Source organism: Pogoniulus pusillus, chromosome 2 (assembly GCF_015220805.1).
Source record: "Pogoniulus pusillus isolate bPogPus1 chromosome 2, bPogPus1.pri, whole genome shotgun sequence".
NCBI classification, from domain to species: Eukaryota; Metazoa; Chordata; class Aves; order Piciformes; family Lybiidae; genus Pogoniulus; species Pogoniulus pusillus.
In genome coordinates this window covers 22,395,193-22,412,145 of record NC_087265.1, presented here as the reverse complement: position 1 = coordinate 22,412,145, position 16,953 = coordinate 22,395,193, and the positions used below count along the sequence as shown (strand labels likewise).

Genomic DNA, 16,953 nt, shown 5'->3' with positions numbered 1-16,953 from the left:
GCTTCCTGTTCTAGGAGACCTTTTATGCTATTAACGTCTCCTTTCCATTCCGGTTTTATTCCCTGGTTTACCTTCTGATGCTAAGGCTGTCCATCTCCTGCTCTGAACATTACATGTAAAGACTGGATCCAAAGACATTCCAGTTGTTTGGTCTTTATACAATAACATAAATCCATTGCAGTGTTTTCTACCAACCTTATTAATGTTTGATGTGTTCCCTTGTTCAGATCTAGTTTGGAAACAATGGAGCCAAGTAACAAGTGTTAGAAGAAGAGTTGATTGCCTCTAGTTGTGGCAAGGGAAGTTTAGGTTGGACATTAGGAAGAATTTCTTCACTGAAAGGGTTCTCAGGCTTTGGAAAGGCTTGCCCAGGGAGATGGTAGAGTCCCCATCCCTGGAGATTTTCAAGAGTTGTGTAGATGTAGTGCCTAAGGATATGGTTTAGTCAAGGACTTGTTAGTGCCAGGTTAATTATTTGACTTGATGATTTTTAAAGGTTTTTTTCTAGTTTAGGCAATTCTGTGGCTACTCTAAAGGTTAACCACCACTTGAAAAATTCTCTAGCTGCATCTTAATGCTTCCTTAAAAATTAGCTAACAGCAAAGGTTGTAGAGAAGAAACCTTTAATCTTCAGTCTTCCTTACTTTATTTTGTCTTCTTTTTCTTCCAACTCTGAACACTGTTGCTGTATATATTTGTTGGTGACGGACAAAATAGGGACACAACAGACAAAGCTGAAGCTGAAAGCCAAGGCCCAAAAGCCAAAGGCTGTTTATTGCTATATTCACAGGCTTTTCTATCCCATTCTATAAGTTCTGGAATACAATGATTGGATAAAATATTGTTCCCAACATTTTTATTGGATAACAGTGAAGTAATAGCAAGATGTTAGCTATTTTAACACAGATTTTTTTCAGTTCTTTGTTCTAAGTTATGTCACTTCTATGCGAATGTTACACAAGGTGAGAATACCAATTCACAATGTTTCTATCCTCAATCTGACTGCATCAAGGATAGACAGCGATGCGCTCCAAACATATATCATTCATCACGTTTAGCTTACTCCCTTTTTTGGTTCCCACAGAACACCACATAAGGGAGGCTCTTCTGACAGACCTCTCCAGTGTATATCAGCTATCATACTAATGATTGTGTAAATCAATTGGCTGTATTTTCCTTTTGGGCTGCATTCATGTAAAGCATGATAGTGCCCAGGAGCGTGCTCTAAACACTCCAGGGCTTTGTTTATGAAATGGAGAGAAGAAGGATTAGGAAAGCTGGTCAGAAAGAGCATCTCTCTTCAAATATCTGCCAGCCTATAAAGGGGATGAACTATAAGGGATCAAAACAAAAGTAACTGCTGTCACCTCAACTTTGTGACCATTTACTCTGGCTGAGAACCTAACAGATGTCTAACTGCACTTTGTGCTAGTGGTATCAGCCTTGCACCACAAGCTCTCCAGTCTTTTCTTGTCAATACAAAAAGCCTGTATTCTATAAATAGACACAGTGTCCTCCACACAGAAATATCAAGTTACAGCTCTACAGAACACTTGCTATACATAAATAATCACTCATTGTTTTGTATGTATGGGGAAGCAGGGAGAAGTGAAATGAAGAATCTTCCCCCAAGACAGCAAAAGGCAAAAGCTTTCAAATATGCTCTTGAAGCATTGAAGCGTCTTCAGTTTCTACCTCTTCTCAGCTTTAACTGGCAGACTTCTCTGATAGATACAGAAAAAGTTCTTTCGCCAGAACCACCCAACTGGGATTCCACTAAAACAAAACCTCCTGGCAATTGCAGGCTAGTATCATAGAATCCTAGAATGTCAGGAGCTGGCTGGAAGGGACCTCAAAAGATCATCTGGTCCAACCCCCCTGCCAGGGGGGGTTAGAGAAAAACAACACAAACTTGTAAACCAAAACCAAACCTCCACCAAACACCACCCTGCATTCCCCCTCCTCCCCACCCCCCCACCCCCCACCCCCCCCCCCCCCGCCAAACCCTCAGTTAGAATGGTTAAGGAACTAAGTCTATAGTCTATTTTGGTCCATTTTCTGTAGCTTCATTCCTTGGTATAAATATTGATCCTTGAACTGAACCAAGACAGTCACCAATATATTGTTTTGTAGATAATTACATGCTTTCCTTTAATGCCAGACAGTATTCCTTGGATACAGAGCATCAAAATGTAATGGCTTTTAAAGTGAAGGTGAATTGGTGTCCTTTGAGGAGAAAGAGGATTTGCAGATGTGGGGCAAAGCAGTTTGAATTCTGAGGCATTCTCTAAGATGGTAGGAACCTGTCGTCTGAAGTCGAGGCTACAGCTGATAGCTGATCTGGTTTTTCAGGGCCTGGGACATCTGGTCTCAAACACCTGAAACACTTTTGGAGAGAGAGGGGGAGGGAGATTGCTTTTTTCCATGTCAGTTGGTCTCCAATTTTAAGTGGGTTTGTACTTGAGTGTGAAAGAACAGAGTATCAGATAGTAAGGAGCTTGGCTCAACTTTGCCCTATTGTCTTTAAACTCCACTTGCTCTGCATCCTGCCGTTTTGCCATCGAATTCTTCTTCAATATTTTTAAAGTTTCAGCTTATTACTAACTTACTGCCAACCAGGGAATTCTGATATTTCAAACTTGGTTTTGTTCTAAATCCTTTAGTGGGAACATAAAAGTGTCACTGTAATACAGGAGCAGTAGAAGAGAGATATTTCAAAGCAAGATGTGACATTATCTTTCTAGAACAGTAAAATAAAAAGCAAAGCAGGCTGCTTTTGGAGACTGAGCATTAGTAGATTCCTTTGAATCATAGAATCAACCAGGTTAGAAGAGACCTCCAAGATCAGGTAGTTGTAGGCAGCAGTGAGGTCACCCCTGAGCCTCCTCTTCTTCAGGCTAAACAACCTCAGCTTCCTCAGCCTCTTCTCATAGGACTTGTGGGTTGTTGTGGCCAAAGGATAGAACCCTGCACTTATCCTTGCTAATTCTCATCCCATTGGCCTCTGCCCATCCATCCAACCTGTCAAGGCCCCTCTGCAGGGCTCTCCTGTGCTCCAACAGATCAACACCTGCTCCTAGCATGAAAATGCATGATGGAAAAAAGTCACCTCCACTTTCTAAATAAATAATGGAGATGTGTGTTCTGGACACACTTGTTGTGGCAGAAATGTTGGTACTTAAAATGGTACCAAAACAGTAACAGGCAAAAGAAGGAAAAGGTTTTCTGGAAAGAATCACAGAATGGTTTAGGTTGGAAGGGACCTCAAAGATCATCCAGTTCCAACCCCCCACCATAGGCAGGGATACCTCCCACTAAAACAGGTTGCTCAAGGCCTCATCCAATCTGGCCTTCAACACCTCCAGGGAGGGAGCAGCCACAACCTCCCTGGGCAACCTGTGCCAGGGAGCATCCACCACCCTCACTGGAAAGAACTTCTTCCTAACATCCAGTTTAAATCTCCCCTCTTTCAGTTTAAATCCATTGCTCGTCATCCTGTCATTACAACGCCTTGTCAATAGTCCCACCCCAGCCCTCCTGTAGCCCTCTTCAGATACTGGAAGGCCACTTCAAGGCCTCCTGGAAGCCTTCTCTTCTCCAGGTTGCAGAGCCCAAATTCTTGTAGCTTGTCCTTTTAGCGGAGCTGCTGCAGCCCTCTGAGCATCTTTGAGGCCTCCTCTGGACTTGCTCCAACAGTTCCATGTCTTTCTTGTGTTGGGGGCTCCAGAAATGTGAATGTAGTTAAGAATAAGATGATGGACACAAAACTATTCCTGCCTCACTTTTGGGGAGATGCTTATATAAAAGCTGTGTTCTAGAGAGTCTTCTCTGAATGCAAAATAGTAGAGTTCAATTCATGGTATACAGTGAGTGACTTCCCTTCTTGGGAAAGTAGGGCAGAAGTGACAGTGCTTCAGAGAGTAGGCATGATTATTTAATCAAGTGTAATATTAGGACTTTTGTACTAATTCTGCCTGCTGTGTATTTACTAGCTCTGTGGAATCAAAATGGAAGGGTGGATCAGGAAGCAAAGCCATTCTGTCTGATGGAATTGGCCACAACAGCAGTGACCAGCATAGGCAGACAGAGCTTTTTTGTCTAGAGGGCTAGATAGCTGCTCTGTGAGGTCAGCTCTTCAGCAGGGCAGGAGAAGCAGGAAGACAGAAACACCTTGTGTACACAACATGTGTTCCATGTAAGTAATCAAAGCAAGGATGGCCTGTGATGTAGGTGTTTTCTTTCATCTGTTCTCTTTTCCTACTCCAAAAGCAGAAAGTCAACTCCACTGTACTCTAGATAAGCAATTCTCCTCATCTCCTTCCAGAAATCTCTAGAGACAACTATCCCACCAAGAGACAGGAGGCTCCCATTTCTTCCTGCCTGGCTCTTGAAAGGTCCTTCAGTATGATTAGCTGAAGCGCTGCTCTGATTCTGGAGGCTGACTTCCAGGCTTTCCTCTGTGGGCTGGTGTGTTCCCACACCCCGTCATGTTGTGGGGTGGTGTTTAACTTTGTCTATTACACCTCATACGTGCATGGATATTGTGAGACTATTTTTATGGAAATTGCCTAGAGAATATTACAAGGGGGTTGGTCTTTTTTTATCCTGCTCTTTTTCTCCTCCTTTACATAATTTCCTGTCAATTCTTTTCTCTAGAGTAAAAATACTGTTTAAGAATCATAGAATGGTTTGGGTTGGAGGGGACCTCAAGGATCATCCAGTTCCAACCCCCCATCATAGGCAGAGACACCTCCCAGTAGAACAGGTCGCTCAACGCCTCATCCATTCTGGCCTTGAACATTTCCAGGGAGGGAGCATCTGCAACCTCCCTGGGCAACCTGTGCCAGTGTCTCACCACCCTCACTGGAAAGAATCCTTTCCTAACATCTAGTTGAAATCACCCCACTGCCAGTTGAAACCCATTACTCCTCATCCTGTTACAAGACCTTGGAAATAATCTCTCCCCAGCCCTCCTGTAGATCCCCTTCAGATAATGGAAGGCCACCCCAAGGTCTCCTCGAGGCTTTCTCTTCTCCAGGCTGCAGAGCCCCAGCTGTTGTAGCCTGTCCTCAGAAGTGCTCCAGCCCTCGGAGCATCTAAATAGCTTTTAAAAATATGTCTCAGTCTTTGGGAGGTTACTGAGCAACATCTGGATACATTTGTTTGTTAGATCTGCAGAAGTGCTCTGTGAATCAAAGCCTGAGACATGAGTGTGATTTATAATGACTAATGTTGTCAGATTGAAAAAAAACTGAATCCTGTAGTAAATCAAGCAGAGCTGTCCCTGAACTTGGTGCTATGAAATCCTCATGTTAAAGGCCTGGTGAGTAACAAGTGTTCTACAAAACACACGAAAAAAGGGGGCGGTAGAAAGACATTGACTAACACTGAAGTAATAGAACTATAAGTATTGAACAAATAAGGGGGGAAAAACCATCCTAGCAAGACTCACTTCCTTTGGAAGTGGAAGATTTCAAACTTCACACAATGTTTTTCACCAGCTAGAAGCCGATTTAAAAAACCTAACCGCATTCTCATTGTCCTAAAGAAAACATTGCCTTATAGCCTTGGGTTAAGGACAGCTTGATGAGTTTAAGCTGATGCGGCAAATTGCTCAGAGGGGCAATAAAAGCCTACAACACAACAGGAGTGGCTTCCTCGTGTTTCTCACACAGTAATGTTTCCACAGCTTACAGATTTAATGTGGTTTTCTTCCAAGAAAAAGAACATTAATATTAAACAAGAAATGGAAGAGAAGGCATCACTGACCAAACCAAAATAATATATCACATCTATTTTTTGGTCATTAAGTTTGTTTTCTACTGCCTTGTTAGAAACCAACTTAATTCTTCAAAAGGCAACTGAGCTTCTTCATAAGTCCAAATGTCTGGATAGCTCAAGAGCAAAATATGTACTAAACTTATGTGAATAATGGCTTTTCTAGAACACTAATAATAGTATCTATAATACATCAGTGGTAATCCTTTCTTTGCTTCAGATATTTAAAACTACTGATACTGTGAAGCACTGGATCCACTAAGAGGTTGAAGCTTATCACTTGCATACAGAACATCTTGCTGAGCCTTTTAAGTAGGACCATGGTGGCCTGCAAGTCCATGGTTGAAACCGTATTGCAGGATTCTGACCATCTCTTGCTGATGAGTGTCATGGAGAGAAGGAGACATAATTGCAAGGAAAAATATTCTGAAGCCTTCTGTAAATGTTACAGGCTGGAGATTCAGGAATAGCACAAAAGTGAGTACAAGGGCTTTGCAAAGCTATATATCAGTGTTGATAACTTCTTATGTGAGTGAAAACAGTCTTGTCAGTTAACTTGTAACAAAAAATTAGTTTCATTTATTAAATAAGAGAAGCAGTTCTTTAGACACTCTCTCAAAAAAAAAACCCACAAAAAACCCCAACCCCCAAAAAAATAAAAAACCAAACCAAAAACAGGACAATAAATATAGAAATGTTTAATTCATGTGTTTACATTATGCAATATGATGATGTCTGTAGATGGACTTGATCTGTTTTCTGGTTGTGCTAAGAACTAAACACACTAGTAAAGGAAAACCACATATTCACTGTAGGGGTACTTCCTGTTTTATGTTACTAGCGAAGTTTGTTTTAGGCTTTCATTCCTCTGTGCATCATTCTGTCAGAGACAGCAGCTCATTGCAAGCCAAGGTATCAATCACTTCATCTCTTCTGTGATGTAGCAGTAAAGTTGCCTTCATCTACTTTAGATTGGCTCTGCTTAGAAGTATAGTCCCAAGCCTGCACATTCCATTTTGCCCCCCATGTTGAGGCTAAGTGGTATATGATACCATACAGGGAGCTGTGGCTATGCTCTCAGGCTGTCTAGACTAAAGCCAGACAGCAGCAACACCACTGTTTCCACTTGCAGCTGATGACTAAAGTCAGCGGGAGTGGAATAAGGCACTCAGTGCTGGGTCAGGAGAATGACAGGCTGCTGCACCTTCCTCAACCTAAATGATGGCAGAAAGCAGATAAGCACGCAACAGCTGTTGGAAAAGTTCTCTTGATTAGAGGAGATGGTTTGGAAAACGATTTTCCCACGTGTGAGTAACCCCTGAGTTGACGCAAAGTCTGAGCTATTCTTCTGGCTTCTCAGTTACCAACTGGCTGACCACAAGCAGTAGTGCTGCACAGCTGGTCCTGAGGAAGCCAGAATTTATCATTTGGTTAAGTAGTTCTAGTTTCTTAAGAGTAACTTATCTTTCACTGCCTCTGTAATGCTGTGCAGTTATGCAATCAAGTAGAGAAAATAAATCCTCCTTTTCCCTAAGCTACTGACTTAGTGATCAAAGGACACACAAACCACTTGTTTCTTTTAGTTTACTGCCCTATTTGCTACAATTTGGGAACTTACTAATTCGTCTGTGGTTTTGCTCTGATCAGGTCTGTAGTGTAACAGCTGTGACAAGAGAGTAAATAACAAAATTTAAGCTTTATTAATGATGCAGTTTTTTAACCTATGAGGAGGCAGCAAAGTTAGGACAACAAGCAACAAGGATCAAGTCTAAGGATAGGAACTCTCTCCCTTTTCTTGATAGAAGAACAATTTTCAAGCCTGCCTCATTAAAGAATTATCATTATCACTCAGTAGCACAAACAAGTGACTGGAACACAGGATTACCAGGATCTTCTTTCTGGCTCTGACATGGATTTACTTGAACAAATCACTTAGGTTCTGGGTGCTGCTCTTTGCCAGGCTGTGATAGACTTTGCCGCGGACAGGGAAGTTGTGAGAATGAATATATGGAAATGTTTAGGGGGCTCTTATGTAGACCATGAGATTGCTGAAAACCTGTACTTAAAATACTTGTCAGATGTATTAATACATATGACTGAAAAATACTTCTGTTTTACTGCTTAGAGTGGAGCAACAGCACTGCAGGGTTGAGCAAGTGTCAAGACAACATGCGTCTCTAGATGGGAGGAAACAGTTTAGACATAAAGCATGTGTAAAATGGAAAGCTCTTAACTCGCAACCCCTTCTCAACTTATTGTGAAATCCTCTCTCGCGATCTTTGATTTGTTTTTTCCCCTCATACTGATACTTTTTCCAAACTAACCTTTAACTGTAGGTAGGTAGCAGCAAGTTCGTCAGGTATCCATGGTGTATAAAGCTTGTGTATCTTACATCCAGCTCTTAAAAGATTGCTATTACTCAGCCTCTTTCTCTTAGTCTCTGGTATTTTCTGATGGCTTCAAGACTAAGTAATTTAGCTTGCAAGTCAACATAAATTCTGACAGTGTTAATGTATTTAATTGTAAAGCAACTTCCTCTGTTCAATTAGTGACAAATTTAAATGGTCACCCAATATCAATGTTGGGTTCCTTCCCTTGTTTCTTTTTTTCTTGTGAAAGGTCCTTGGGTTCCTTAAATGAGTAATTCATTACAAGGAAAAGAAGACAGTGTTGAATGAACCTAGGTCAAAGTTATTAATACTTTTTAGAACGTACTTTACATTGAATCAAAGCAAAATGCTCTAATGAGGATTATTAAGTCATGGCTCTCTTCAGTAGCTCTGTTGCAAGCATTTTGCTTCTGACTGCATTAAGCTGTCTACCAGTGTTCCTGATAATTTTAATTACTTTTGCTATGATGATCACTCTCTATTGAAAACATTCTCAGTAAATGGCTTCTAATTTCATTTGCTCTGAATCCTGTGAACTCTACATGATACAGCTTATTTTTTTTCTTTTTAAAGCTGAACTTTGTAGAAGTCCACTTAGAATCAATTTAACAGATTTCTTAGTAAAATAATGCCCGTAGAATCTGAGTCCAAAATTTCACCAGTGGTTTCTGATATCCAGTTCAAAGGTTTGGAGGGGAGTTATTCCAGTACTTTAGAAAGACAGTGATATAATTTCCACTCTTTAAATCAAACAAGCCCTTCGAGGTAGGATTTTCAACTGTTTGCAGCAGTTGTTGTGGTACTAGAATTCATCTTCTGTTAAAGATGCCTCAGCATAATCTACAACATGACACAATTTATGAGGCTTTTTCTTGTATGTCTTTGCAGGTTTTTATTAGCTTGTTTTATAAATTATTTTCTTTCAGAATCCCCTTAACTCTGAATCCATCCCTTAGCAAGTATATATGGGTTCAAGACATCCTTACATGTTCCCTTTACTTTATCATGCTTGTGTGAGAAAAGCAAAGTGGAAAGGCCAGGCATTTAGTGACAATATTGTGAAAGTCATTGCATGGTAATAGTATTGAGTTTTATGAATTAATATGATGTCCCCTTTAAAGATGTTTCAGAATATTTTATTTTTCCTGGGACACTGCTACACTAAGCAGATCTCGAACTCAGCCATAGGCTGATGCAGGCAAGGCTGTGAGTGATGTGTTATTTGCAGCCTGCACCTGGCTGAGTTACGCTGATGACAGTGCTAAAATCTTTTTAGTGACAGACAATACAAAGCCACATACAACCGGTGGCTGGAGAGGTTCAGATTGGACACTGGCCCGTGATGGGTAGCACAGTGGTGAAGCAGGAGGTGGTATCTTCATCGAGATTTTACAGACCCAGCTCATCACAGCCCCGCACCGGCTGCTTGGCATCCCTGTGGCTGGCGTGGGTGCTGCCGGGCTCGCTGTGGCCCCGGGACTCGACAATCGTTCATCCACATAGAGTCAAGGATTTGCTGGGGTTGGAAAAGGCAATTTTGGGATCATCGAGTCTAAGCCTTTCTCTAACTACATGTACAGTCTGGCGCTAAACCCTGTCCCTCAGCACCACATCTGTGTTCACTATCCTATTAGTTTTAAACCGTTGGGTGGTTTTCCTCCATGGATAAGTGACACTTAGTTTAGCCTCTGCTTGTGTTGACAGCTTTCCTGAAACAGACGGTCCCCAATGGTAAGAAAAGCACCGAGAAACACTCTGAGGACAAAGCACGGCGCTTCTCAAAGACACTTGACCTCCTCATGCCTTCGGGTCGAGCAGACACTGCTTTAAAACGCAGGTGCCTTAACCGAGGGGAGAATCCACTTGCAATCGCACTGTGCCATAGCCCAGCCTTCGGGCGCGGGGCGCAGCCTCCCCCGAGTGGGGCCTGGCCTCTGCCGGCGGAAGGGCGAGGCGAGCGGGGAGCGGCGGCGCGGCCCCGGCCCGGTGCGGAGCAGGGCCCGCCTCCGCACCACATGATGCCGCTGCTCCTTCCTGCCGCCCCTGTCCCGAGGAGAAAAGGGAACTGGGCGCAGGGCGGGAGGAAGTGACTGCGCTCCACGCCCCGCCGCGGGAAACACGCAGCCCCTGCTTCCCGACCCCTGTCCCCAGTGGGCCGGGCTGGGCTATGGCGGGGTTGTGGCTGCTGCTGGGCGCCGCGCTGGCCCCGGCCGCTAGTGCCTTCAACCTGGACGTGGAGCGCCCGGCTGTCTACTCGGGCCCCGAAGGCAGCTACTTCGGCTTCGCGGTGGATTTCTTCGCTCCCGACCCATCCTCGTAAGTGCCCCGCCCCGTCGTGCCCCCCAGGAGCTTCGCCCGTCCCGGCTCAGGTGGCCAGGGGCTGCCGCTTCCCGGGGAGGGGGGGTCTCGTCCTGATGGGTCCTTCCTTCGTTCTGTTCGTTGGTGGCAGGTCAGTGGCCGAGGGCGGGGTCGTCCCGGCACTGTGGGAGAGTCCGGCCGGCCCGGAGGATGGCGATGGAGGGGCCGGGAACAGCACCCGTGTGAGCATCCGAGCGGACGGCTCTGGGAGGAGAAGTGATTTATCGATGGAAGCCGCCTGCCCCGGCCCGGCTGAGTGTTGATGAAGCCGGGAGGTGCCGGGCTGGCGGCTCCGGGGGCAGTGGGGCCGGGCCCGCACCGGGGCCCCGGCAGGCGCAGGCAGCGGCACCGTGGCAGCGAAGCCACGCCGAGCACGGATACTTGACGGCACCTCGTTTCTGGCCAGGGTAGGCTCTGGCTGCTGGGACCCTTTCACAAGGAGCGAGGCTGGGTGCCATGCGGTCGGTGTTCTCACTAACGCGGCGTGAACTCCGCATCGTTGGGTTCCCAGGGGAGCCCTCCGGGTCTGCGGCGTGTGCAGGTCATGGTGATGCTAAGTGCAGCGTAGAGATGAAGGTGTGGTGGCATCTGCGGTGTTGTCCCGTGGAGCTGGGGAGGCTCTGCTGTTCTCTTGCCTGGCTGCTGTCAGCAGAAGTGCCGTGTTTGAGTTAGGCTTTATCTGTGCCGGTCACAGAGCTGCTGAAGAAAACAGAAGAAAAAAGTTCCACGTAAACATTCTCCACGTGTGCTACTCGGAGGTGCGCTTCTTTCTCGTTTACGAACATCGGTTAGGCAGTGTGCAGTGACTGGCGTGCACCAGGCTTTTGTATAGTCGTGTCACTGACTTCAAAGTTGTGGTGCTGCCAGAATAAATTACTCTGAATATGGCAAGTGTGGACTACGCGAAGAGCCGGCTTTTGCCACATTTTCCTTTCCCATCTTAAAAAAGGATTGTAAGGCTGGAAAAGCGGCTGGCTTCCATTATGCTGGAGGGATTTTCTCACTCACTGGATCTTTAGCTTGTAAAACTTTATAAACTATTTCTGTAGCTATTGAGTAAGTCCTTTTTTGGTAAATCCTTTTGTGGTGCATTAGTGACCCTTGTTTGCATTTCTGTATTGCCTGCAAATATTAGACGCCATCCTGTCTTAACTTGCTTGTGTTGCAACATCTTTTGGTGCTATCTTAATCCTGTAAATCTTACAACTAAAAGAAAAACAAGGTTCTATTTGTGTCCCTCCCTTTCATTTTTTTGCTCACCATGTGTTGAGGCAGTTACTGGGAAACTGCTACATAGTAAACTTACTTTCTTGTGATAAGGAATGGTGCAGCCCAGCTCTCACTGAAGTCACCGTTTGGAACCTTTCCATTATTTTATAGTAATTGTTGGCACCAGAGTGCATGGCTGTAAGAGAAAGCCTGTCTGATAATTGCTAGTGTCTTAAGGTCAGTAGGGAGGAATCCTTAATTTTAAGAGAATTTTCTTTTTTTTTTTTTGACAAGTTAAGCCCTATCTGTGAAGCTAAACCCTAATACTGTACTTTATCTTAAATTTAAGCTCACAGCAGGAAGTTGCTGTGCAACTTTTACGGGAACAAGGTTTAGTGCTGTTAAATTCTGAGTTACTGCCTAGGGAGACAGATATTTTACATCCTGAAATAACCCAAAGTTCTTGCATACAGACACAGATCTGTGTCTTCTCCAAAGCTTGATTGCTAAAGTTGTTTAGTGAAATGAACCTTGATGCATGCTGAGTGTCATATGTGTTCCTTGGTTCCCACACCTTTCTTGTGGCTTTGTTGAATTTTTGTCACCTGACATTTACAGAAGCACGAGAAATGGAAGTAAATTTAGTTGAACTACAGCTATGTAGGTTGACTAGCCTGACAAGGAAGGAGTATTATTAGTTCTTGAATGCTCAAGCTGCTGTTTCATAGTCTATTTTGACCTGCTGGACACCAAAATAAAGCATATCTTGAAGTCCAGTGTGAAGAATTAATCTAGGAGTTGAAGTGGTAGGCAGGGTGTGACGTGGTGCCTGACAAAAGGCACAGCTGTAATAATGAGTGGCTGTGCATAGCTTCAAAACAACTGCAAAAGGTTTCTCATCCACGCAGTGTTTTAGAAGAATTGCCTTTGGAGACACATCCAAAGCACTGGCAAGTGATTGTTCCTGCAAGAACACCTATGGAGGCTGAGCTGCTGAGGCTGTTGGTGCACTCCCAGTCGTGTCCGTGGCTCAGTTTTGGGTCAAGTGGTTGCATCACCTAGGAGATGGGCAGTATCAAAGCACAGCTGGTGTACTCCTATAAAAATGCTGATTTTCCCTTTATTCCTCCTCTTCCAAAGTATGTGGACTAGAGACTTCTGTTTTAGTAACCTGTATGCTATTATTAAAGACCCATGACAAAATCTGCTTATTTTAGTCTACAATTATGAAAATACATTTTTTTACCCTTTGGGGAAAGAGATTACAGCACTTCAGAATGATTCCTTAGTTAGTAATCTTGGTAGTGAACTTCATCACAAAGCTGATCTTAGGAAAGATTTCAAATGTATGATTAGAATGGGAATGATTTGGGGTTTTTTTTGGTAACAAGTATATCATTTAGGAGGCTTCTCAAGAGCTAGTGATAAAAGAGCAAAGTGGGAGGAAAGTTACTGCTTATTTAATGGATTGCAATTATACAATTAATGTGTTTTCTTACTTGGCATTATGATGTTTATTTTTAAGCATTTGTGTTAACGACTGGAGAGAACATTTTTTAGTAGATGGCAGCATTTGAAATTTTTGATTTGGGAATCTAGAGAGTCTGTGAAAGGCAGCTAAGGAAAGCAAATGGATCTTCAACTACCCTGAGTTTTCTGTCAAGGTCCACACCAGGACATTTTTAAGGTTCCAAAAACTCACACAGGCTGAAAACTTGTAGCTTACATTGGTGTTCACATGAATTGAACTTTCATGAGGTGCTATATGTTAAGAAATATAAACTTATCTCTGGACTACAGCAAAGTCTGGGAGATGGCTGTGAAAAGCAGAGCAAGTTTGACTCTTGATTTACCTACCATAGCCGTTTGCTCCAACCAGTCTTCAAACCTCGTTGGAAGATGCTAAGATCCTTGGTGGATCTGGCTTCTTATTCATCCTATTTCTTACTTTGTAGCATCTGAATTTTACCACCTCATGGACATAATCTCATAGCAGTTCCTGTTGAGACTTCACTCAACATGTCCTTACAATCAGAAATCTATAAAAGCACAACAGATCTTAATAAGAAAGTGCTTATTGTACACTGAATTTCAGTAAAGATTCATTAATGTAAACCCCACGTTTGACAGCATTTGGGTACTTGGAGATTCTTTTAAAAGAGCATCTGCTGACTCAAATAACTGGGCTGACTCACCACTTAGTACATCCTGAGCTTAGGGGCACTAATGCTTTGTTTATGTATTGTTTCCATTTTTGACCCACTTCCCTGAATTGCTCTTGCTTACAAAATTAACCAGAAATTCTGCCAGCTGCTGACTTTCTTCAATTGCAGAAGTACAGGGTTTCCTCTTCCGCTGAGTACATGTGTGGTTTTGAATGAAAAAAGGAAAATGTAAAAGATGTTTGTCTCATTCTAAATACAGTTTTTAGTAGGACAGAATGATTTAGTTTTCTCTTTTCTTTGTGGCAAATGGTGTGGGGGGTTGCCTGCTTTTGCTTGCAGGAAAGAAGGACCCAAAACCTAACTTTCTTCGAAAGTCAAAGCAGTTCTAGTCAGATTTAGATTTGAGTAGGTGAGACTTTTGCTTCGCTAACTCTTCTGATGTCATAAAGTAACACCTGTACCTCAGTTGTAAAAACCTCTGTCTTATTTCTTCTTTTTTTCTGCAGGGTATCTCTTCTGGTGGGAGCTCCAAAAGCAAACACAACTCAGCACAACATCGTAGAAGGAGGACAGGTGCTAAAATGTAGCTGGAATTCAAACAGAAACTGCCAGCCGATTGCATTTGACTCCACAGGTAACTTGCTGCAAGGGGAGATGAGGTCTGTACTCTAATTTGTGTCTGTGAGAGCAGAAGGGATTCTGATTCTTGGTTGATGTGAATGCAGCTGGGTTCAGACTCATAGCTAATCAGGATCTGCTTTTCTGTTGTTTTTAATTTTTTTCCCCTGTGTTCTGTCTTTCAGATTTCTGTTGTCATTGGTATGTGCTTGAAAGCCTGCATTGATCATACATTAGTCTTTATTTTATTTTCACCTATTTATTATGTCTCCTCTACTCAGCAATCCTGAAACATTTAATATTCTAATTCTCAATAAACCTCCAAGGAGTTTATTGCCTGTTAAGAACTTGGCATGGGAGGCAAGATACTTTTTAATATCAGCAAAGATGGAATAGGTAGAAATAATCAGAAATTGAACCTGGAAAAGGGATGATAATCTTCAGAATGAATTAAAAATGCCTTTTTTGGTTGATTGGTTTGGTTTTGGCTGCGGGTTATTTTCTTTTGGTTTGTTTTTTTGCTCTTCCCCTCGGATGTAGCTTCATAGTATTTGTGAACGCTTATGAGGGCAGCACTCAGGGTGCCTCAGGTCAGAGGCATTACCCATTTCTGAAGTATGCTAAATCTGAGCAGCAGCAATGCTGACGTGAAGCGCTGCCCTCAGCCTTCATGCTCTAGTACACACAGTGATTTCCACAGGCTGTGGCAGGTCGTATGAGAGTGCCCTGCATGTGCTTTCCTGCTTCAGCCATTTGGTGCTGAATCCTGTTTTCCACAGCATGTTTCAGGGCAGTGGAAAAACCTTTCCGTGTCATGGGAGTTGATTAGCAAGATCCATGTGGCAGGTGAAAGGAAGCACCTGTGCCTTTGTAGTCTATTTGCTTATAATTCATTCTTGCCTCTGCTGGTATTTGGACTTGGCAGTCTAAAGGCTATTAGATTTATGCAGCTTTTGCATGTCACATGTGGTACAGTGGAGAATTTCTTCTATTGTCAAGGCATACCACAAAATGCTGGAGTCCAGATTTCTGCAATCAATCTCCATTTGTTTTTCTGAAAAACATTGTGTTGGCAGCTCTCTGGTGTGAAAAAAAAAAACCAAACAAACAACAAAACAACCCACAAAGTATTTAATGGTGCACACTTCGTGTCCCCCTCTACTCTGCCCTGGTGAGACTTTGTCTTCAGTACTGCATTCATTTTTGGGCTCTCCAGTTTAAGGGAGGGATCTGCTGGAGAAGGTCCAGCAGAGGGCTGCGAGGATAATTAGGGGACTGGAGTGCTGCCTGATGAGGAGAGGCTGAAGGACCTGGGGCTGTTTAATCTGGAAAAGAGAAGACTGAGAGGGGATTTAATAAATGTTTATAAATATCTGAGGGCTGGGGGTCTCAGGAGAGGGGGAACAGGCTCTGCTCACTTGCTCCCTGGGTTAGGACAAGGAGCAATAGATGGAAGCTGCAGCATGGGAGGTTCCACATCTATGTAAGGGGTAACTTCTTCACTGCAAGGATCACAGAGCACTGGAACAGGCTTCCCAGAGGTTGTGGAGTCTCCTTTTCTGGAGACTTTCAAGGCCTGTCTGGATGTGTTCCTGTGTGACCTGAGCTAGACTGTGTGGTCTTCCTCTGGCAGGGGAGTTGGACTTGATCTCTTTGGGTCTTTTCCAACCTCTGACATCCTGTGATCTGGCAGGGGGCTTGGACTAGATGATCTTTCAAGGTCCTTTCCAACCCCTGATACTCTGGCTCTGGCACACAACCTGAGTTTGTCATCAGACTCTACTTTGCTCAGCAGGAACTTTTCTGCCAGATTACTTAAGATATCTATTAAGCTTAAAAGTGTCTGCAGCAGTGCATGACAGCAAAAACTGGTTTTAATTCTAATTATTTTTTTTTTATTTTGCTTCAGACTCGTTGCTAACTAGAACACAAATGCGGTGTTTGTTTGGTTCAAAAGATTCTAGTTGCCCCTAATTAATGATTGCTACTTATAAAATAATCAAAACACTTCTGATAGGGAAAGATGATCCACCCTGGGGAGGTTCTAGGTGTGTCCTGCAGTGGGAATTGCAGTGTATGTATCCATTTATATGGTGCCCATTTGTGTGAAGCTTTTACATACGCCAGGCAGAATAGGGTCCATGCTGTGTTGCTGCATGCCTGTGCTCAAGGTATATGTAACTGGGAAAACAAACACTGTTTTGCTTATCATTTGCCTTTAAGTACTGGGCACATTAATCACTTGAAATGCAACAGTAAAACTAGTAGGACCTGATGGCTTAAGAGGATTTCTTTCAGGCGCATTTTAACTCATTCCAGCTTTGTGGCAATGAATTGGGAAGTAATGCATTTGTCAATTATTCTCTGGGTGAAAAGGGACATTGTACTGCAGCATAATAAAATAATAAATGCACTGAGACAATATAAAATGTCTT

General features: G+C 43.3%; 1 protein-coding gene across 1 annotated transcript in view; it reads left to right on the top strand.

The window, feature by feature from the left end:
* The first annotated feature begins 10,100 nt into the window (after positions 1–10,100).
* Positions 10,101–16,953, top strand: part of ITGAV (integrin subunit alpha V) — a 70,836-nt gene continuing 63,983 nt past the window's right edge. Inside the window, exons 1-2 of the mRNA XM_064158201.1 lie at positions 10,101–10,484; positions 14,407–14,534. Of these exons, the coding sequence (XP_064014271.1) occupies positions 10,336–10,484; positions 14,407–14,534 (277 nt within the window). The 5' untranslated portion in view covers positions 10,101–10,335. The remainder of the gene's footprint in view (positions 10,485–14,406; positions 14,535–16,953) is intronic.